General features: G+C 37.8%; 1 protein-coding gene across 3 annotated transcripts; it reads right to left on the bottom strand.

Annotated features, from left to right (window-relative positions):
• Nucleotides 1-271: 271 nt before the first annotated feature.
• Nucleotides 272-17576, bottom strand: brdt (bromodomain, testis-specific). Of its 3 annotated transcripts, none has more exons than XM_038716760.1 (20): nucleotides 17240-17576; nucleotides 11805-12052; nucleotides 11438-11575; nucleotides 10979-11117; nucleotides 10263-10384; nucleotides 8556-8906; nucleotides 8306-8434; nucleotides 7011-7202; nucleotides 6728-6909; nucleotides 6330-6619; nucleotides 6060-6173; nucleotides 5806-5949; nucleotides 4658-4713; nucleotides 4379-4553; nucleotides 3820-3890; nucleotides 3274-3337; nucleotides 3094-3182; nucleotides 1712-1905; nucleotides 1263-1488; nucleotides 272-1165 (listed from the first exon to the last, which is right to left on the bottom strand). In XM_038716760.1, the coding sequence occupies exons 2-20, from the start codon at nucleotides 11994-11996 to the stop codon at nucleotides 1100-1102; spliced, it is 2934 nt and encodes a 977-aa protein (XP_038572688.1). In that variant the 5' UTR covers nucleotides 11997-12052; nucleotides 17240-17576; the 3' UTR covers nucleotides 272-1099. The 3 variants fall into 3 exon arrangements, with proteins under 3 accessions (XP_038572688.1, XP_038572686.1, XP_038572687.1); XM_038716758.1 differs by having other exon boundaries at nucleotides 3094-3194; nucleotides 17240-17575; XM_038716759.1 differs by having other exon boundaries at nucleotides 3094-3194; nucleotides 3274-3334; nucleotides 17240-17575.
• Between the last annotated feature and the right edge of the window lie 4923 nt (nucleotides 17577-22499).

The following is a 22499-nucleotide window of genomic DNA, read 5'->3' as shown; positions in this document are numbered from 1 at the left end:
AAACTGCCCCTGCATGTGCTGAAGGTCATGGTCTGATGAAGCCAACAGAACCACATGATCTGCAAAGAGCAGAGAAGCAATTCGGAGGTCCCCAAACCAGACCCTCTCCTTACCCCTGATGTGCCTTGAGATCCTATGAATCAAAACCAGAATCAGTGACATGGGACAACCCAACCAAACCATGTTTGCCTCAGAATAAAGACAAATCTGCATTAGCTGGGGCGCTGTGGTCTGCACTACACTGCCATTATAATTGGATGTAGTGATGCAGATCGCTTGTGAAAATAACTTTATTATTTTGAGGAAAATAATAGAAAGAAAGAAAAATATATTGTTTAGCTTATACAAACTGTAACATACAGAATATGTTGATAATCTCCAAAAACAACTTTTGAACATCCATAAAAGCATGAACAACAAAGTGCAGTGTGGGTACAGTCAACTCAATATATGGCTTTTTTTTTAATTAAAGAAAACTTTCTAGGACCTTCCAATCTTTTTGTTCAAAAGATTAATTTACTTTTGTGCAAGAATGGTTTCTAAAAAGAAAAGAGTAATGCGTTCAGGTATGAACCAGTGTTTTATCATTTAGTATATTTTGAATGAGGATAAAGAAACATGAAGTGTTTATCAAATGGGAAAACTTTACAGAAAAACCAAACACTGCACATTTCAGCAAACAAAACAAGGTGGCATTTTACAGTGTATGGATGCATTAATTAGCTTGTCATAAACAACTGTAAGCTATAGGACTTATCTAAATGTGAAATGAACAGAAAAAGCATGCATGAAAGATTAGATTCAGGTTTGAAATTTTGACAGCGCCTTACCCCAATCATCACAAATTCACGAGTGCATCAGTGCAGACATGTACCAACCCTGTCAAATACAAATTAAGGGCAAGACCCATTTATATTTTATTGAATTTTCCCCCTCCCCATCACAATTTTATTTTTTAGTCAACATACATTGGGGTTGATGTGAAATTGTCTTTTGTGCCAGAGAGAAAAGAAACCAACAGCTCAAGTTATTCACCGCGACGCCACAGAAGTCTTAAAAAGAGGGCTATTTGTTCAAGTAAATCCCAGTTTACAGCTCTTTAGTCCAGGTTAAGCTCAAATGTAGTCATGATGTCCCGCTGCATAGTCATGTCAATACCAGACATCTAAAAAGAGAAAAATAAACCACAGAAGAGTTGTTAAAATGTAATTATGCCATTACCAGAACAATAAAACACTAAAAATATGGAAGAAGGTACTCACAGCCTCTCGCCTGCGACGTTCTTGCTCCTTCTTGCGGGCCATCTCTCTTTCCCTCTCCACCGAGGACTGTGTGGTTAGAGGTTGTGTTTCTATGGGAGATGTTGGCTTTTGCTGCTCAACATCTTTAGGCGTGTCTAAAGAAGCTTCAGTGCAAATGCTCTCTGGTGAATCCGGATCGTCTTTAATCGGTTGTGAATTTGTTTCTGCGTTACATAGGCCTGGTAAGCTAGAAGGAGAATGCACTTCAATTTAAGATGCTCCCTTTAAATATAAAGCTTTTAGAAATAGAAATCAACATCTTTCAAAAAACAAAAACAACAAAAAAAAATTTGGACACTGAATTATGCTGAACAATGTAGTCTATAGAATATTTTAAAACTACTTCTAAGGCACCAATTTTGGTCTGGAAAATTTAATTTAGACTGAAATCTGATGCATTCGCTGAATACCTGCTTGATTCAGGAGCCTCCCTCTTCTTGTTTCCTTCCATCAGTTTCTTCTTCAGTGCCTTTTCTCGTTCTTCCTTTTCTATGGCAGCCTTACGGAACTGCTGAAAGCTCTGCTTTGAGGACTTGATTGCAGTTGGAGTAACAGACTGCCTCGCCAGTCTCGCCCAAGACTCTGCATTTTTCAGAACAATGTCCTAAACAAAACAAATTTCCATGTTTATCATACAATACATTTCAAATGTGGTGGGAGGGGGTGGCACCAATCAACTTTAAAATCTGCATTAACTGATTTTTGGCCAGTGCAGGGCAGAAAAACCTGAACTGGCATTAAGTTAAAGATGAAATTTTAATGCCCTCTGCTGGTGGATGCATGATGCAAGTTTGAAATTTATTCAAAGTATATAGGTATGCACTTTATTCAAATTAAATAATTCAAGTATAAATAATCACTTTATGGTTATTGACTGTCTTGATATTTACATTTTCAAGTTACATACTGGTACCATAGTAAGTTGTACAAAAATAATTAAAACAATATTTTTTTATTAACAGTAGGAAGCAGCGATTGCCCTTTATAAAGAAATATGACCACATTACTCCTATTTTAGCTTCATTACTCTGGCTCCCAGTGTGTTTTAGAATTGACTTTAAAATTCTATTGATCACTTTTAAAGCTCTTCATGGCCTCTCGCCTTGTTATATTTCTGACCTTTTAGTCCCATACACACCAGCACGTACCTTGAGATCCTCGGGCAGAGGTCTGCTGTCTGTTCCAGAGTCTCGACTGAAAACTAAAGGGGACAGAGCGTTTGCTGTCAGGGCCCCGAGGCTCTGGAATAGCCTGCCCGAGGAAATCAGGTCGGCTGAGTCAGTGAACTCTTTTAAGTCCCTTCTTAAAACATACTTTTATAGGAGAGCCTTTCCCGATCTTATTTGACTTTATTTTATCCCTTTTATTCTATTTTACTAATTTTATATTTATCTGTATTTTAGTCTTTTCAATGTTTTCATGCTTTTATCTTGTATTGTTTTTGTATTATTGTCTCTTCGGTATTATTGTCTTTACACTTGTTAAAGCACTTTTTAACTTGTTTTTGAAGAGTGCTCTACAAATAAAGATTATTATTAATTATTATCATCATCATCATCATCATTTTTATTTTTGAACATCTGCATATTAATCTGCAAATTATGCATTTCTAATAATGTGTGACAGAGCTGATTAAACCAAAACTAACTTGAGTTTATTTCTCAGTTTAAAATTAATCCTTGCTGGAGATCCCCATCCTCTACATCCTGATCAACAGAATCATTATTCAACAATTTAGGAAAGAGACCTTAAAACATTTCAGTAATAGTAAACTCAGTTAAACAATGCCAACCTTTTTGTGAATTTGGGTATTTTCCTCTTCACCAGATTTACTTGCTGTGTAAATCTGACTGTCAGGAAAATCCTCAGGGTTTCTGAAATCTGGTATAATGACTTGAAAAATAAGTTGTAAGTAAGTATTAGTAATGTTAAAAAATGGCGATGTCAAAGTAAAGGTCATCAAGTGACTTACTGGAACTCGTCTCATCTTTGGACTGCCTTGGGCTGTCTCTCAAAGGGGACAGCACTGGGCCCTGCTGAAAGGTGAGATTTAGTTAAACATTTCAAATCCTTAGGTCCTTAACCACAATGCAGGCACTAGTTTTGGTGTGGTTGTGCCACTTCAGCAACCATGAAGAGCCACACTTTTGACTAAGACCATTTAGGATTATGTGCAGTTTTACTGCTTTCCTGAACTATTACTACATAACGAGTTAAGTGTGATTCACCCGATCCGGAGATTTCTGCTGATCTGCTGTCAAACAACGAAACAATGGGCTGATGCAGTTTTCTTGGTGCTCTTCGAGTACATCCAGGGAAGACCTCTGTAAATGCAACCTGGCCTAACGTAGAAACTTTATTGGTAAATAAACTGACCTGTGTAATCTTATTGAAGGTACCGTTCATAGTTGACAGTCCATAACAAGATTCATCACAAATAACCTTGAATGTGTTGCAAGCTTTAAAAAGAAATTGTCCTTTTAACAAATTAAAATAGACAATGTTTCATCAGAAATACCTCAAATCTAGCGGCAGCCCAGTCCAGCAAAACTCCTGGAGATGCCATGGGGGATAAAAGGGCAGACAAATCTGTCAAACAGTAAATGACACATATTGGTTTTCAATACATCATAAGTATGTGAGAGGCAAGGAACTACTGTGCATGTATACAAACATACAGTAAGAGCTAGTGTACAGTAATAATAACTGAAGGCAGGGACGAAGCAGCATGAGAAGAAGATGAATAAAACAAGGATACCCATTGCTCCTGGTTTTGAGTATGACACTTCTCTCCTCAGTGACGGAGGAATTGGGAATCTCAATGAAAGGTATTTGATACAGAAGCTGAAAAAGCTGATATGCAAGTACAGGGTTTTTGGTCAGTATCGATGCTGATCTGGCACTAGGTCTGAGAGGTTACCGAAAAGTATATCCATCTGAACTGACATTAAGGCCAAAGCATAGGGTGACCCAGGTTTTCCGTGCCCAAGGCTTACTGACATCCATTTTCTCAATGAAAATCATTTATGTTAATGCCCTCTTTGCTTAGGGACAAAAGGGATAAATATAAGCAGTACCTGGAGGTGATAAAGTCAGCTTATCACAGGTCTGGTCTGCATTACGGTGTGTTGGGTAGCCATTGGTTTCTGCTTCCAAGGACTGCACAGCAAGAGGAGGCAGACAAGTCTTGACTGAGGCTTTAGTCAAATCTTCTGTCTCTGATATCTGCTCACTACAGGCAGCACGAGTCACCTTTGACATAAGAAGAAATTACATTCTTACCTCTCCATGTAACCAGCAAGGCTATCGCACCATAAATATCTTGATTACACTAAGCAAATACTGAATGTATTTACCTTCTTCTTAACCTTTCGGCAAGAGTCTTTGCTTTTCTGCTTCTTCGTTTTTGGCACTGAAAGACATGCACGTTAACAGTTCACAGTCTGCAGAGTCAGGCATCAGACCTCCCCCCCCAAAAACTGTTTATATAATAAATAGTCTTTAGTCTTTATAACATGACCGTTAAATCGTGTTTATTGCAACGCCCCTTGGCAAAATGGCCTCTAAATCATTTGCAACGTTAAGCAATTCACACCAGTTCCTAAAACTGACAGAACAAACTTTACATACAAGGCCTCTATTGAGGACAAAACAGAATATTCAGTTAAAACAGGTTTACAGAGAGCATGGGTGTGTAATTTGTGTAAGACCAGCTTTGGTAAGCTGCAAAAAAATGCCACTAGGAAGTATGGTATTTATCCAAGAGAACGAAATAACAGAGGATGACTAAAATGCAACTGAAAGGGTAGGTTAACTTTTTTTGTCCCTCTTAAAAACAGTACGCATATGCCTATAAGTGCAAGGTTTCTACTTATTTTGTGCATGACAGATAAAATGTAAACCTGTGCTTTAACAGTAGCTAAAAATCTAGTTTTTGCTGACACTGGGTTAAGTTCTCACCTTGCAGGAGTAGTGATGTCCAGAATGTGTCAATATACTGTGATGCCACTGTTGGGTATGGTTATGGTGCATTTCTGGCCATACCCATCAGTGATGCCAGAGGTGCAACAAACTTGGAAATTTCCACTATAGGGGGGGGAAGTGAAACGCTGCTGTTCAGCCTGACATTAATTCACTCTTTAGTTTTTGCCTGGACTTGTCAGTGCTATTGATGCAGGCTTTAATTAATGTCCACTACAATAAAACATGTTCTCTAATATTAAGATAGTCTCATGTCACTGGGACAAATATGTGCACCCTTCCATGTAGACAGATTATTAAAAGTATGTGTGAAATAAACACAAAGAGCAAACACCCGATGAATGTGAAAAATATACAGCAATTTAATATTCGGTGTGCAACCAAGATAAATAGGGTTTGAAACGTAGTAGTAAGGCACCCAGGTGAATTGTGCCCACAGAGTGTCTCTTATTTTAAAAAAGGAGAGAAGGATGGTAAAAACAAAGGTAGGTGAGGCCAGAGTGCTAAGAGAAGAGCAGCTAACCTGATTCAGAGTCACTGAAATCAGAAGTGCTAGAATGACTACTGCTGCTGCTGCTGCCGCTGCCAGAGCTGGATGACGAGCTGCTGCTGCTGCTGTCACTGAGGTGCGAAGGATGGCTGAGGTCAGGAGACGCCAAGACTTTAGCTGATAACCAAAAGAAAAAACAAAAAAACACAATAGCATAATCTTTACACTCACATCAATCACATGTGGATGCTGTGATGGTTACAGGGTTAAGCAAATTCAGTTCTTACCTACTGGCTTTTTTTTCTTAATCAAGCGCTGCTCTTTCTTGGCAACCTGTGATCTCCCAGCATCCTGTAGTTTCCCAGTCTGCTTTTCTGCTGTGGGCTTCACCAGCTTTTTTTCTGCAGGACAGAAGAGATAATAACCCTCCATTCTCATTGCAAAGAGAAGTTAAAAAAGCTTTTATTTAACAAATTAAAATCAACTTTTAAAAAAAAAAAAATCTGTATTTACTGAAAATGGAAAGCTTAAGCAAAGCAAGGTTGCACTGTACTTACTGCTAACATTCTTGTTGCATTTCCTCAGACACGCCGCAACAAACATCTGCAGGGCTCTCAGTGTGGAAGGCTTGAGCAATTCAAAGTCAACCTCAATCTCCTCCAGAGTGGAATCTCGGAGACAGGACTCCCTGGCATGAATGATGTTCACCAACTTGCCCAGTTTATCACCAGGCAGCTTGTCGATGTCTAATTTCAACTGCTTCTTCTCCTGGTAGGTCACTGGTACTGATGGAACCTCATCCTCACATTTTAAAGGCACTCCATGAACATTGTGTCTGTTGCCATGCCTAAGACATACATACAAAACCTCTAATAGTAGCCTTAGCACATGTTCTGTTCTATTCAACATTGTCCAAAGTATAACCATGTTAAAAGATCACGTGGGGTTCACTTACAAAGTAGAGCGCTTGCTGTTGGCCATTTTTTCTACAATAGATTTGTATTTCGAAGATTTCAGCTTTAGTCTGGCGATATCCTTTTCTTTGGATCTTTTCTCTTTTTTCAACTTCTCCTTCTTCTTTTGTTTCATCAGGGGCTCTTGGGCAAGTCTCTTCAGCTGATCACTGACAGCTTTCAACTGAGAAGCCACCCATTTATGGGACAATTAGATAAAATGCACTGCAGCGAATAACTTCTAAAAAGCCATTTGCACAGTTACCAGTATGTATATATACCAACCCGCTCATTTAGATTGGCCAGCTGCATGGCCACCTCTTCTGGTGAGCCCTCTGCCTCTGAGGAGCTTGCACTTTCAGAACTTGCGGAGGTTGACACAACTCGGTCTCCTTTTCCCTTGTCAACTCGCTGACGAGGTATGGAACAATCCTCTGCTCCTTGGGGAACCTTCAGATATCGGCCCTCAAAAATTTCCTGTTGATAAAAAAAAATGTTTTTACAGAAACAGAAGTGATAATATTGATACTAATGCTTCAGCTTAGGAATGGCCTAGGTCAATCTACACAATCAGTACAGGGTCAATGTATTTAGTTATTTACCAGGATTAGTTACATAGAGTCCAAACCATTTCTGATGCTTTGTTTATTATAGCCCCTTGTGTTCTGGTATGCCAGCTGTAATATTACCCACAAAACTGAAACCTATCCATATTACACTGGATAACCCAACAAATAAACAGTGACTGCCTTCAATTAATGATGTTCATATTCACAGCGTGCATAGGCAGGAAGAGAACAGAGACACTATGGCTGTCCCTGACTAAGGATTTACATAGTCGATTCAGAATGGTCAAGTCCTGCCTAGAGTTGACTGATAGTCGAATCATGTGTGTTTTTGTGTGCGGCTATTGAGAAGGTGCAGTCTATTTTAAGTAGCTGGCTATTTAAAAACGATATAATATTCTTTGTTGGGTTCATGAACGGTGATAAATTATCCAAAAGTCCCGCGAGGTGCGGACAACTCGGCACAACACCAGTGAAGCTGGGGCTCCGTCTCTTCAGCAAGTGTTCCTCTTCTACCACTACACATACGCACTGACGACCCAGGGTTAGGGTTACAATTGTGGATTTATTTACGCACTTTAAAAACATTTATTGAAAATGTTATTCTTTTTACATATATAAACTTATTGGGAGAAAACTGGTAGTTCTATGTAAAATCAGACGTTGAGCACCCCCATGATCCTTGTTTTGCTGCGAAGCTTCGACTGGGAGATTGACAGTCGAATCAGGCTCCGCCCATCGAAGCATCGAATCTTCAGCCCTAATGGCCACAAAAACTTTCACTATTTTAGCAACATTTCACAGGTGCACTCATGGATGCAATCAATGAATGTAAATAATGTTTCAGATTCTTCCAAAAAATGTGTTTGCAAAGGTTTTAGGAAGACAAAAATACATTCAACCTTTTGTTAAGCGTTAAGGAAACACACAATGATGGATAAAACACATGGTACCTTTCAAGTTTGCCATACTGATTTGATAGAATTAAAAAATAAAAATAAAAATAAAATCTACCTGCAGTTTTCTTGCCATGTAGACCACCTCGTGTGAAGGTGGATTGTATTTGTAACAGTTGGAGAACATCAGTCGGACATCAGCGGCAAATTCCTTTGCATCTGCATACTCTCGATGATCCATTTTGCTCTGAGGAAATAACACTTTGTCAGGAGAACTGATCTGACTACTACTATTAATAATAATAATAATAATAATAATAATAATGTTACATACTCTTAATTAATCAGCATCATCCTTAAGATCTTACCCTGATGGTGCTCAGGTCCATAGGCTGCTTGACGATGTCATGGTAGTCGTGCAAGCCCAAAGCAACCGCATCAACAGGGGTATAAAAGGGCCATGCATACGCATAGTGTCTCTTTGAAAGCATTTCCTTAAGGATATCATTGCAGAACCTGAGTTGCTCAGACAGTCTGACCTTCTTGCCCTCAGAGACAGGCAAGTCCTTTTTAGGTGGTTTGATGGGCCTCCCACTGCCTCTCCTGGAGATCAATGTACAGGGTGCTGATTGATTGTCAGCAGGGGATACCTCACTGCTGGTAATCACTGAGGTGGTGGAGGTTGTGGGGTCTGCTTTCCTTTTAAAACCTTTTTTAATCTGAATATTTAGAAAAAAAGGTTTTACATAAACAGTAAATCACTACATAACCTTAAATTAGGCTAAGCAGTGGGACAAAGAACTTACAATTTGTTTTGCATTGACATTTAAATGGCACAAACGAGTCAAGTTTGTGAAAAACTACCACTTCACACAAATTTCATGGAGAACGTCTGTCTACAGAAGTTACAGAAGTGTAGTATGAACGCAGTGTTGGATATCCTCGGTCATCTCACGACAGAATGAGCAACTGCATCTGTCTCATGTCCGAACATATAATACAATATTTTCCTTACTGAAATAACAAGCCAAGCATCAGAAGAGTTGTGAACTCTATAAAAACCCCATCATAGTAAAAGTCTAGTCAAAAGACAACCTCCTTTTGCATGTTTTCACACTAAAGTCAATACAGTACTGTGCAAAGGTTTTAGGCAGGTGTAGAAAAAAAAAAAATGTTGAATGCTTTAAAAAATAGATATGTTAATAAGTATAATCTATCAGTGAACAAAGTGCAAAGTGAGTGAATAGAAAAGAAATCTAAATCAAATAAATATTTGGTGTGACCACGCTTTGCCTTCAAAACAGCATTAGTTTATAGGTACACTTGCACAAAGTCAGGCATTTCGTGGGCATATCATCATCAGGTGTATGATTCAATCATACCAAACAGGTGCTAATAGCACCATTTCAATATGTAGGTTGAAACACCATCAAAACACCAAACACCACCTGAAACAGAAGTGTAGGAGGAATACAACTGGGTGAGGAACAACCAAACTCAGCTAACAAGCTGAGGTTGCTGAAGACAGTGTACTGCCAAAAGTCATATAGCATGGCAGATACTTATTCATCATACAATACCATCAGGAAGACATCTGATTGGCTCCAAATTTATTCTGCAATGGTCCCAAACATACAGCAAAAGTCATTAAGAACCATCTTCAGCTTAAGAACAAGGAGTCCTGGAAGTGATGGTATGCCCCCCACAAAGCCCTGATCTCAACACCAACGATTGGGATTACACGAACAGAGAGAAGCAACTGAGGCTGGCTAAATCTCCAGAAGAACTGTGGGTAGTTCTCCAAAATGTTTGGGCCAACCTAGCTGCCAAGTTCCTACGTACAAGTGTACCTAGAAGAATTTATGCCGTTTTGAAGGCAAAGGGTGGTCAGACCAAATATTGATTTGATTTCGACTTTTCCTCTGTTCACTCACTTTGTATTTTGTTAATTGATAAATATAATCTATTAATATGTTTATTTCTGAAAGGATTCTTACCTTAAAGCATTTTTTCCCCACACCTGCCTAAAACTCTTGCACAGTACTGATACTGCTGCAAACCAATAATATACTTACTGTTGCATCAATTTGTGCAGAGATCTGGATGGGCTGGATGAATTGAGGCACATCGGGAGGAATGACTGTCACTGTCTGCTGCAGAACAACTTCTGACACAAGGGATCTCTGCTTTACTGCACCTGCATGACGGGGTAAAGTGAATCCATGCACATGAATCGGTCATCAGTGTTTGGGGCATTCACTGTAATGTCACTGACTGGCTTTCCAGCGAGTGATTAAAACTACTCAGAAGATCATTGCTACCCATCTCCCGAGCATCAGTGATATCTGCGAGGTGCCTCCGCAGAGCCCAAAGGATACTTAAGGACAATATCCACCCCAGCAACAGCCTGTTCACCCTGCTGCCTTCTCGGACAAGATATACAAGTTTCTGCTGCCGCACCACCAGATCATCCACTCAAATTCATCCTCAGTGCCGCTCCATTGAATATAGTTTATTTCTGTTTACCATATCTTAAATTGCTTCTATATTAATGTATATTGTCTGCTACGTAGTAGCAGGGAGTTACAAACTCAATTTCACTATACAACCAACAACAACTATACAATATTATGAATAAATAAATCTACCTACCAACCTAATAATAGAAGCAGCTCAAAATGAGTGTTAAAATCCAGCATAGACCAACAATTTGATATACTAATTCAAAAAAATAAAATAAAAATCAATATTGGACAAACATATCTTAAGGGACTGTTGTGGTGCAAGATACCTGCATTCGTTTGTTTCCCTTTCACTGGTTCCTTTGTAATTATTGCTGCAACTTCACACTCTTCATTAGGCATTTCTGACACTTTGTGCAAAAAAAGCTTCTCCAGGGTCTGTGCCATAAAAACAATGTCATCTCCAGGCTGTGGAAAGAAAATGTAAAATAAAAACTCAATGTAACATGTACTCTTATGACAATCTTATGACAATCCTGTTTGAACTGCAGAAATAGTTTTAAAAGAATCTTCAGCTCAGTAACTGCCTTAAAAAAAATGTCAGGACTGTGAACTACCGGGTTTGCATTACTGTACAGTATGTATCACATACCTACATTTGCATAGCAAAACTTCCTCACAGCTAATTGTCTATACATCTACTGTTTATGTGTAGGCAGTTCCAAATGCGCTTTGTAGTTTTATGTACATGTTGGTGTTGTACACCACCACAAGTAGTATTCTCTTACCTGATTGTACACATAGCAGTTGGTGAACATGGTGTTGAAGTCTTGTATACACTCAAGTGCTTGCCAGTAATATTTGTTCCGAAGACGCTTCTTAATAGTGCTCAGATCCATAGGATTTGTAATAATTGTATAATAATCCTGAAAGACAACAAAGAGACTGGCATGAATACAACAAAGTCTTTCTTTCCCAGATCACAGTCTAAAGGAACTTCTCCACCAAGACACAGTCAGTTAGATGCACCCAATTTTGAGATCAAACACTGAAATATGATTTTTATGAGTTTAACTGAGGGCAAGAAAAAAAAACCTCATTTACTCACATTTTAGAGTTGGGCTGTGATGCTATAATTACAGTTTTAATACTTACCGGGAGACGCAGCGCGACTGCATCAACTGGCTGGCGAAAGGGCCATGAAAACTGATGCCTCCATAAAGCTTTGATGACCACCTTCTCCAGATACTGAAGCTGATTAGTTACACGTCCAGGCGTCTTGGGATTTATGACCTCAGGCGGAGGGGGATTTCCACTCACAGTGGGACAGACTTTCACATCAGACATTGTGTTGTCCAAAGTCCATAAAGCGGGAAACTGTAGTGTGCTTTGCTGCAACTTTCCTAAAGGAGTGAAGAGTTGTTTCCAATGCTTCAGTAAAAACTTTAATTGAGCATGAGATTTTGAAAGAAAACAAATAAGTAATTTGGAAACAGGGTCTCCTTAACACTACATCAATGGTGAATGTTATTCTGCCTTACATGTGACATTCATAGACCAGGCGCAACCCACCATGCAACCGACATTTGGCTGTAATATGCTGGCAGCCTAGAGCTGCAAGTGTCAAACAGAGATGAGGAGCGGGCTGCAGAGATCTGGCGAGCTCAGTTCCTTTTAACTCCACACCCTCAGACTTTATTCATTTTCAACTGTAGTCAGCCCTAACGAACGCTGATTCGCGTTATGGCACTTGAGGCAATTTATCAGATTTGCACAGCTTCATTTGGAGCCACAAAACTTTTCATATATGCGATGCTCCCCAAAGCCTGGCCACAACAGATGTACTAATCGCTGCTGTTTGAGTAAAGTTTGCTGAGTGTCCAGCTGTTTTAGGAAATAACTTAACAATTTACAAATAATTACTTGTGACTTATTTATTTTACAGCTTTTCAGTAGGAGCCAGTTGAGTTGAGTACCACAGAGGAAGTCAGAGAGTTGTTAATTTTGGTCTTATGGGATTTGTTGACATTAAGAAAAGTATGGAATAACACCTGCTTTAGCCTTAATACGTAGTTACATGAATACCTCAAAGGTTGTTTGATTTCAAGATGCTGCTTCAATATTGTTTGTAAGTTTGAAATAAAAAACAAGCTACCATCCTAAAACAGTCCATCTGTTTCACGGATATAAAATTGTGTCGACTGTACTGTACTGAACTGAAGTTTCAGTTCATTCAAGTTAATTTAGAAGTTCAGGATTTAAATTAGGTACAACTCCAAGAACCATCCCTCACAAGACGTAGTCTGATGCTAATCCAGTTAAACACTAAAGAAGATTGAGGTCAACGAGTCTGCAGGCAGGACGTGAACACGCTCTATTTGAATAGCGCCTTTCTAGTCTTCCAACCACTCAATGCGCTTTTACACTACATCGCATTCATACACCAATGGAACAGCCATTGGGGGTTCAGTATCTAACATCTGCACACTATCCTGTGTTAGAATGCCCTTTAACTGGTCCAAAACATCTATTGGCAGGTTAAAATCTACTTGGAACAAATTATATGAAAAAAAAAAAAGGTTGCAAAAACGTACAAACAATGTCAGCACACATCTCCCCTTTTCAATATGGTGTAGTGAGGAAATAGCTTTTGATTACAGTATGATCACTACTGCAATCTGGCTATGAAATTAAAAGTCAGTATAATTTATTCTCAAGTTAAACAGGCAGAGAGGCACTCCAATGCCCAAGGTAATGTAAAATAACCAACCATACCAACAGAACACACGCTAACAAGTCTATAATTAATTTAATCTGAACAAATTAGTTGACTGGATGTGCCTGTACGCTTATTTTCTCCCTGCATAAAAACACCAACATTATGCTAGTCAATTGGATGTCAACACTCTAGTACAGTGGATGCTCCTGATAAACAAGGGTAATACTGCCACCCACAGCATGTGTCAAAAATTGTTCCAGCCTGCCTTTTGGCTTACAAAAAAGAGTGGACTATGATAGATCAATGTTTCTAACAAACACTTACAACAGTAGGTAAAGCACAAACAGTAACAAAGGATATGCCATGCCCTACTTAGGTCCCACAAACACCATCTGTTAATCATATTGTGCATCCATGTAAACTGGTGTCAAAACACGTCTGCAGGATGTTTTCTGTATTTGTTGCACAGTTGCCAGGGAAAACATTTTGCATTTGATATAAACTTATAAAAGAATATTTCTGCAATTTTGAAACTGAAGTTGTTGTTCAACAAAGAGCTTTAAAACTGATGAAAAAGCCTGAGATTGTTCTTATAAACCCTTTCAAAAAGACAAAATTATATAAAAAAAAATTGTTAATGATTAAATAATGAACTAGCACAAGCAGATGAAAAAAAGAAAAAGAAAATACCTGGGGCTGTAAAACAACAGATTGTACTGAAGTTCAATCTTTGTTTAGCTTTCTCAATCTACATGCTGGAAATGCAATCTTGTAAAACCAGTTTTCAGTTGAAACCTGACCCAAATAAAAAGTACAAGTTTTGTTAATTTCCATTTTATTTATTTTTTTAAGAGGACAAATTAAGAAAATAGTTTTATACATGAGTAAATCCAGTGCATCATAGTTCTGTCCTTTTGTGGTTGCAAAGTGAATTTCAATTAGGATATGACCCACACTTCAGCAACTAAATGACAAGCTCCTCATATATGGAGGACCGAATTGGCCCAAATCACACACACAAAAAAAATAATAAAGTAATAACTCAATATTCATTATGGCTTTAAAATAAATAAATGTAGGCATTAATTTAGAATGTGACAAATTGATATTTGTTTTAATTTGCTTAATTTCCCTTCATATTCACACCCACCATTGAGGTAAATTTCCATTTTACTAATGCATTCATTTTTAAAATGTATTTTATTTATGTAGTCTTTTCCTTTTGCATTCCCATTTAGTTGCCCAAATGTATTATTTAATGGCATATTACACGTATTCATTTACTTATTTTTGAGTTTGGCAGTTTCAGTCCTCCATGACTGTCATTAAGGTCAAGATTGAAGGTCAAATGCTATTTGAGATTCACATTTATTTCATAAATTCTTTTTGTATGCCAAGTAACTGATTGACAAAAAGTACTCACACGCAATAACCATTTTAATAATCAGTCGTTAGTCATTATCAAGTAATATTGCCATGCATTTACTTGTTCTGGCTTCTTGCAGGAGAAGATTTTCTGCTTTTATTCATATATGACTGTAAGGAAAACATCTGAGTTACTGGACTGGTAAGCATTTTGTCATCATTTGGGGCACCAACAACAACAAGGACGTAGACTAAAATATACATCAGTTAATTGAAAAAATAATTATAATGGATAATGCAAATAATCACTTCTTAAATTAAAAACTAAATGTTAAAATGTGACACTAACCTACTGTAAAAGCATGGCATGCTAAGGCTTGTTTGTTTTCTGAAACAGCTATCAGATAGAGCCAGATCAAACAAATTATCCGTAGATCACTGTTAAACTCTTACTGTCCAATATTCCAAAGTAACATGCAACTTAGTAAATACAAAATGGTGTTTGACTCCACTTTTAGTTGAAGAATCAACTTACTAACTGTTTCAACCATATGAAGACGATGTAATTGCAAAAATACACTTCACGGTTGGGCAGCCTCAAGAAAAACAACCTGATGGATCATGGTCAGCGTTTCCCATAATTAACGAGACTATGGTGGCCCTCCATAGTTTCAAAATTAACTGAAAATATTTTAACACTACAGACTTCTAACGTTGTGTTTTGCGCCGCTGCTCCCCGCTGCTGCAAACTCATGCTCTCACACACTTTGACATCCAACGCGAGACAACCACTTTTCTTTTGAGGTAATTACAGTAACGTTAACTAAGGGTTTGAACAGCGTTGAGTGTCACTCGTTTGTGAGAACACGATCAAGCTAGCCGCTAAATTTGAAATGCACATGTATTAGAGAATTTATTGTAAAAGCAGTTAAAAGGAGCAGAGCAAGCTGACAGGCAGGGTAAGCGACTTTATTTTCTCACACAGTGTTACGGACCCCAGATCCACCTAGAGGGTTGATGTCCACCCACCATAATCTCACAAAATCCTGTGGAAAACACTGTGTTCATCTCTTTCGGCATCAAGATGGCTGTCACAAACTATTTGTTAGGCAGACTCTGGACAATGGCAAATACCCATTAGTAAACAAAATAATTAGTTATGAAAAAAGATTTCGGCAGGGAAAACTGTAGTAATGCTTCAGCACACTCAGACTGGTAATCAGTCATTTTCACAGTCATCATTTTGGAGGCATGCGTTGGTAGTGCACAAGGCAAAGAAAGTGAAATGGTCAGCATATCTGCCATTTAACATGGTATCTATGCAAAAACTATGAAAACTTCTGTGGCTGCTGTCTTGAAGCCAAGCAATAGACAACCATTCCACACTTAACATTTATTGATAGACATTATGAAAACCTCGGTTCTGTTATCAAAACAACAAACGACCAACAAAACCAGGCCCTGCATGTCAACACACCCCTAATCATCTGGAAAACCATATTTCAATTTCAAACTAGGATGAAGAAATGTCAGAAGAAAAACGACATGATCTTATCCAGCTTCCCATTAACAATTAAAACCTCACTATAACATCCATTACTGCAAACACACACATTGTGTCATTGTTTGCATTTAGTTCTTTAATGAATAGAATAACGTTAAATCGGAATTTAACGCTGTACCGCACTTTAATTGACAGAATTTGATACCAGCAACGTTATCTTAAACTTTTACGTTAGCTAATGTTACATTAATTTTACTAAATAATTAAATTGATCAAATACTAAGCCTCATGTATAGTAAGCCTTGCTGCTCAACTTGACATCCAGTTAAAGGCTTAATCTTAAACTGTCCTTTCAGTCTGTGTTCTGTGCAGCAAGCATGGCTGCATGCTGCACTGTTGACAGTGCTCGGGCTAGCACGTGAAGCCGCCACCACGCCCACCGGTTACTTAGGCAGCTTACGTTAGCTTCCACATTGCAGAGCGCACGTTAACATGGTCAGTGAGAGAGTTGACAGAAACATTAAGATAGCTTGCTTAGTTGTCAGAGCTTCGTTTAGAAATTTCTGTAGCCTCAATTTCGTCCGACGAATTATGTAAATGACGCAATGGTAACCCACGCAGTGCTAAGTTAGCTAACGTTAACGTGAGCAAACGCTAACCTTGCAAGGCGACTTTGGCCAATTTAGGTAACGTTACTGCGATGATTAACGTTAGTTATTTTCACCTTTCCGTCATCTGTACATGTGTTTTACCTAATCGAAATACGGCACGTTTTTTTAATCAGGTGCATTTTCACTCTCTTCACTTCACGTAAGCATGTAGCAAGCCATCGTGTAGCTAGCATTAGCTGTTAAGATGTGTTTTAACGTTATGGGCTTCTTGCCAACTTGTGTCAGCTTTTGCAAATGTGTCACTCATTAGCAGAATTACATCGGCTACCGCTTAGAAAGGTTTACGTTTGAAAAACATGGCATTTAGTGAGCGTTGCGGTGCTAGCATTACCTTACGCGATATCACAGGCTCTTGCGTTCAAGTCTTCGGTGGCAGACGTCTCTACGGCAACCACCTCAAATTTATACCCCTCTGCTCGAGCCTCTACAACTGATTGGCCACAACACTACCTACACGTGTTACTTTTCTGTGTAGAGAGGCGCTCCAAACTGTTTCTTTCATGCAAGACAACCCACTGTGTCTCCTGCAAATGTGTAGCTGGCTGGGTTTTTAGAGTTTTAGTTGAGGTGTTCCAAACAAAATTGCAACTCAGTGTCGGAAGAATCCTAGAAGATAATCGATCGACATTAATACGGATTTATCAGTCAAAGTCGCTTGGCTGGCTGTCTGCAAGGACAGGCAGCAGCTCTCTGACTGCCATGGCAGGGTAATGTTTCTACGGGTCGACAGGAAAGGAAAACTTGAATCTGGGCGGAGCGGTGATTTCACGTGCTAACCCAAAAGCGGAAAACTTAGTTTCACTGAACAAATAAAAGCCACCAACCCTTCCCTACCTGGAAAAATACTATACTAGTTGTATGAGATACCTCGATTATGTTCCCGTTTACAGGCTGTAGGAAAGTACACATTTTGAGCAATAACACGACCTGTTTAACATCGCCCTGGCTCATAGATCACCGCATTGCATAGTAGCCTAGATATTTCTTTCCGGGACTGTTACGCTGCGAAAAGCAAAATGACTACATGAGTATGACCGACATGTAGAATCACAAACGTCTGAATAAGACTCAACTTTATTATAGGTCGACGAGAGTTCAGTATTGAATTGAGGGGTGCGAATCTGGACTTTACCAGGGTAACTCGAAGTAGTCACAAGTCGACTTCCTGTGAACTGGAAAGTCGAGAGGAAATCCTTAATCCATATCTCAGCCAGGGTTTGGTTTCTGTACCAATTAATTTGGATTACTTTTATTGTGTTCATGCAGGAATACAAAATTATAAACCAAGTTTCAACAGTCTAATACATCTTAATTTGCACGGACTGGAAAATTATTAATAGCTTGAAGACATGTTCATGTGCATTTGTATTGGCCTACCCCAATAATATAGGCTAATGTTTCCTTTACAGAATCACAGCATGGTTCCTAGCCCAGCCCCAAACCCTGTACAAGAACAAGGAATACCTAAGGAGCTATAGTAATATCCTAATGAATATAATTTCAACACATTTAGTCTAGTAATTGTGATCGTAACATTAATGCAATGGTCTTTTAAAATGATAGGTTCGGCCCCTTTATTTAACACATTTTAGTATTTTAAAATCTTAATGATTGTCTTTATCTTCAAAGATCAGGGAATGTTGGAAAATTATTTCCAGCAATAGGATTTACTTTACTTTATTACAATAAAAAAACAGTAATACATCAAAGTTGCTTGGACACTTTTAAAACACCCAATATTTTGACTCACAAATGAAAGGACATTGAACTAATACTTTCTTTATCATTTACACATTTTCTCCAGACGATGGAGCCATAGGCAAAAATGTGGGGTTTAAACTATACTCTGGAAGAGGTAGTTTTGATGGCAGAAGCCTGTGGAATGTTGTTTTGGTTTGTGTTTCTGAAATCGAAAAGTGATTGACTGAAATATTTTCAGTTTTGTATAGACAAGGGAAATTTCTTTGTGATGTGACATTATGTTATTTCACTCCTGAAGGCAAGCACAGGAAGTTATAGACTTTGTTATGAAGGGCTCACTCTGTTATATCCAAGGACCAACTATACATCTGCATGTTCAAGGGAAATATGGGACATGCATATGGTGGATACTTTGAATATTATGAGAGTAAATAAAAGACAAAGTGCAGGATTTAGAAAGTGAAAGGAACGGGTGGTAATTCAGATGGTCAGATGTCCTAAATGAGTTTTTAATCAGACCATAAATACTGACAGAGTGTCTGTTCCCCTGACAATGACAGGAAGCTTGTTCAGAAGGGAGGAGGTCATATAGGAAAAGGCTATGCCCCCTGATGTTTCAAATGTGAAGAGTAACAATGGGTATTTGTTTTTGAATGAATAAATATAAACTCCTCAAAAGCAAGTTAGGGAACAAGCAAAGTTTACGCATACTGCTACTGCGCACATTTACTCAAGTACTGTACAAGTACTATATTTCAAAATACTAGTACTTTTCTTGAGTTGTTCCATTTTACTATATACTTCATACTTACTACATTTCAGATGTATGTTTAGTGCTTTTGACTCCATTACATTCATTTAACAGTTACTAGTTTGTTTTCAGATTAAGATTGTACACACAAAGTTTACAATGATCTTAAACAATGTGATGCATTCAACCACACAGTAAATAGTAGTTAGAATCAGCTACAACTTTAAAATGCTGCTGTAACACATAAGTCATAATCAATCCAGTAATATGATATGTAATAATATAAAACTGACAGGGACCATTTTCCTCATAATGAGTGCTTTTATGAAACTTTAAATATATTGTGCTGCTCATACTTCTACTTTTGAATGCAAGACTACTTCTACTTGTAATGAAGAACTTTTATGCTGCTGCTTTTACTTAAGAAAAAGATCACATTTCCTCCAACACTGCTGCTGCTGCTGCTGCTACCACTACCTCTCTGCCTGAGAATTACCTTGGTCTACATCATCCACAAAAGGGGATCAGAATCTGCACATTTGTGTTTACCAAACACTTACGTTGTATGTTGGTTTTGGGGGATGAATATGTTATTATTCAGTTTGTTGTATTACAAATCATAAATTACTTACAACATAAAGTACACATGAAGCCTAAATTTGTACATTCTACCCACTTTGGTTAGCACAGCACATACATATAGAGCATATTGGAGAGGTGCTGACAGCGATAGGTCTGATTTATTTATTGTTATTTATTTAAAATGAACTATTATGGAAAGCTGAAATAGAATATCATATCAGAAATACGTTATTAAATGTCTTTTTGTTTCTTTCTTTTAAAAAAAAAGTCTATTCTTAATGTACCCCATGTGTTATTGGTTAAAGATGGGGAGTCTGTTCAAATAACTAAAGATGTTTGGAGTGGTCCAGTAGCATGCGGTTTGGTTTTTAAATGAATTTAAAAGTTATGGCATAAAACCCAGTATTGCTAAAAAAAACAAAAAACACTGTACAACATTGAAAATCATTTCATCTTTCCTGCTACTCATAGGTATTTTAAATCAATGTGAGACCATGTGAGAAACTGTCCTAGTCCATTCAAAGTCATAGTGTAGTACCAAGAGCCAGCTGGAGTAAAGCTTTAACACTGGATTTGCCTTTTTTTGTGGCCGCTATGCAACTGAGAAAGTATGAGACTGCAGATCCCTGTTCACTCTGGCCATCTGATAACTCCCCGGAACTCAAGTCAGCAGCAGTCCAATAACAATCCCTGCCCAAATCAAATATTTAGAGTGTCCCAAAGACACTGCTCAAACAGAGACAAAGCAAAGGGGATTCTCCCAGTGATGATAAGTTGTTCTTTTCATTACAAAAGATCACTGCAATCTGATCCAAAGTTAAATAACAAGCATTACACATTCAAAGAAAAGCCTGTCATGGTATCTTAAATTAACTCATTCCATTGGCTATACAAATCCTTTCTGACAGTAGCCATCTTTCCATGTTCAATAGCAGTCATGATTAAAAGGTATATTTAAACTCATTTTAATTTACATTTCTCAGCATTAACAACTGCACCTCTCTTTATTTACAGCTTTATGCATTCATGTGCACAGTTGGATCGTGCTTTAAACTTGAAAACATTTTTAATCTTCTAATCTAATTTATTGTGGCTTCAGTGTGGTTTTATTGCATTTCTCTGCCTTATGTAAAATACTTTGAATTGTCTTTGCATTTGATGTGTTTGCGATGCTTTCTTTATGGAATTGGCCATGGTTCCTTTTTTATTCTGACTTAGCAAGAGTTCAGTCAAATGGAATTTCACCATTAAATAGCTATGATCACAATAAAGTGCCTAAGTTTGATTTTCGTACGACTTTCTATCATGCATTCAATGTGAGAAGTATTCTAATGCATCATTGTTAAGTTGATTAGATCTGTAGAATATTATCGCACAACAAAAATGAACTCCATGTAATCACCATGCCACTTAGACAATAACATATAACAACAAAGAAGAACATGTTTTTTAGACTATTATAACTATAATATAAGCCTAAATTATTACCTTATTACCTGTATTACAATCCAACCAAATAATGATATCATTATTTACTTTATGTATAATACTTTTCTATCTCTGACAGAGCATTGTTGGACTTGACAGCTAGTGCAATCAACTGGGTCAATACAAACTAAAGCATTCGAGATACATTAATAGAATGTGAAAATGCTTCAGATTGCACATATCTTTGATGCACTCTTACACTTTCAATTCCCCTTCCTCTCAGCTGTATTCACAACCCTAACACTGTATAAATAAACAAAGTGGCACACTTTAACGGAGACATGCATATGTATGAGATGTAAAATAATTTGATCCCTTTGAGCATTTCCTTGTCAACTCTCAAAAGCAGCACATGAGCGTTTTCTTGTGTGTTTTCCACAACAAAAGTTTCCTTCCCTCTTGTCACAGGTGCTGTCTCATTAGTGATAAATAACTGAGATGACATTTACGTTGTACCGAGTCACGCAGCATCTCCTTTTCAGTGGACGTGTGATATCACAGCAAAGCAATGCAGTGTTTGTTCTGGAGGGTACAAGAGATTTCACACAGAAATCCTTCCGCATACAGTTTAGTGCTTGTGACTGGGGTTGTGGGGTGGTGAATTGAAAGTGTCAAAAATGTCTTGTAAAAGCGGTAAAAAATACCACCCAAAATGTAAAAATAGGCGATGCAAAATATGCAATTGAAGTTTATTGTGATTATATATCTAATAATATCTGCCCTATGTACTAATATGATCACAATGAAAGGATTGCAATGAAAAGCAAGTTACTCTCAACTCCTAAAATCAAAAGCAATACTTCACAAAAGGAGATGTATAGCATTTATATATCACATAGGAGGCTCAGTGCACTTATTATAGAGGATTAAATGAATTTATTCTCAGTTGCTTTGAACAAAATCATCTGCCAAATGAATTTTAATGTAACCTAAACATTAAAATAACTAAATTACTTAATCCATAACAATACCGTGTATATTTGATATGTTAATATACAAACTATGGGGTAGGTAGTTAATTTCATAGGTAATGTTGTGGATATTGTAGAATATTGTTGTGTGGACAGTA

Source organism: Micropterus salmoides, unplaced genomic scaffold (assembly GCF_014851395.1).
Source record: "Micropterus salmoides isolate LMB-PRFRI ecotype aquatic unplaced genomic scaffold, ASM1485139v1 Ms_hic_scaffold_13, whole genome shotgun sequence".
Taxonomy (NCBI): domain Eukaryota; kingdom Metazoa; phylum Chordata; class Actinopteri; order Centrarchiformes; family Centrarchidae; genus Micropterus; species Micropterus salmoides.
Note: the sequence above shows the minus strand (reverse complement) of the source record. Positions and strands in the feature narration are given on the sequence as shown.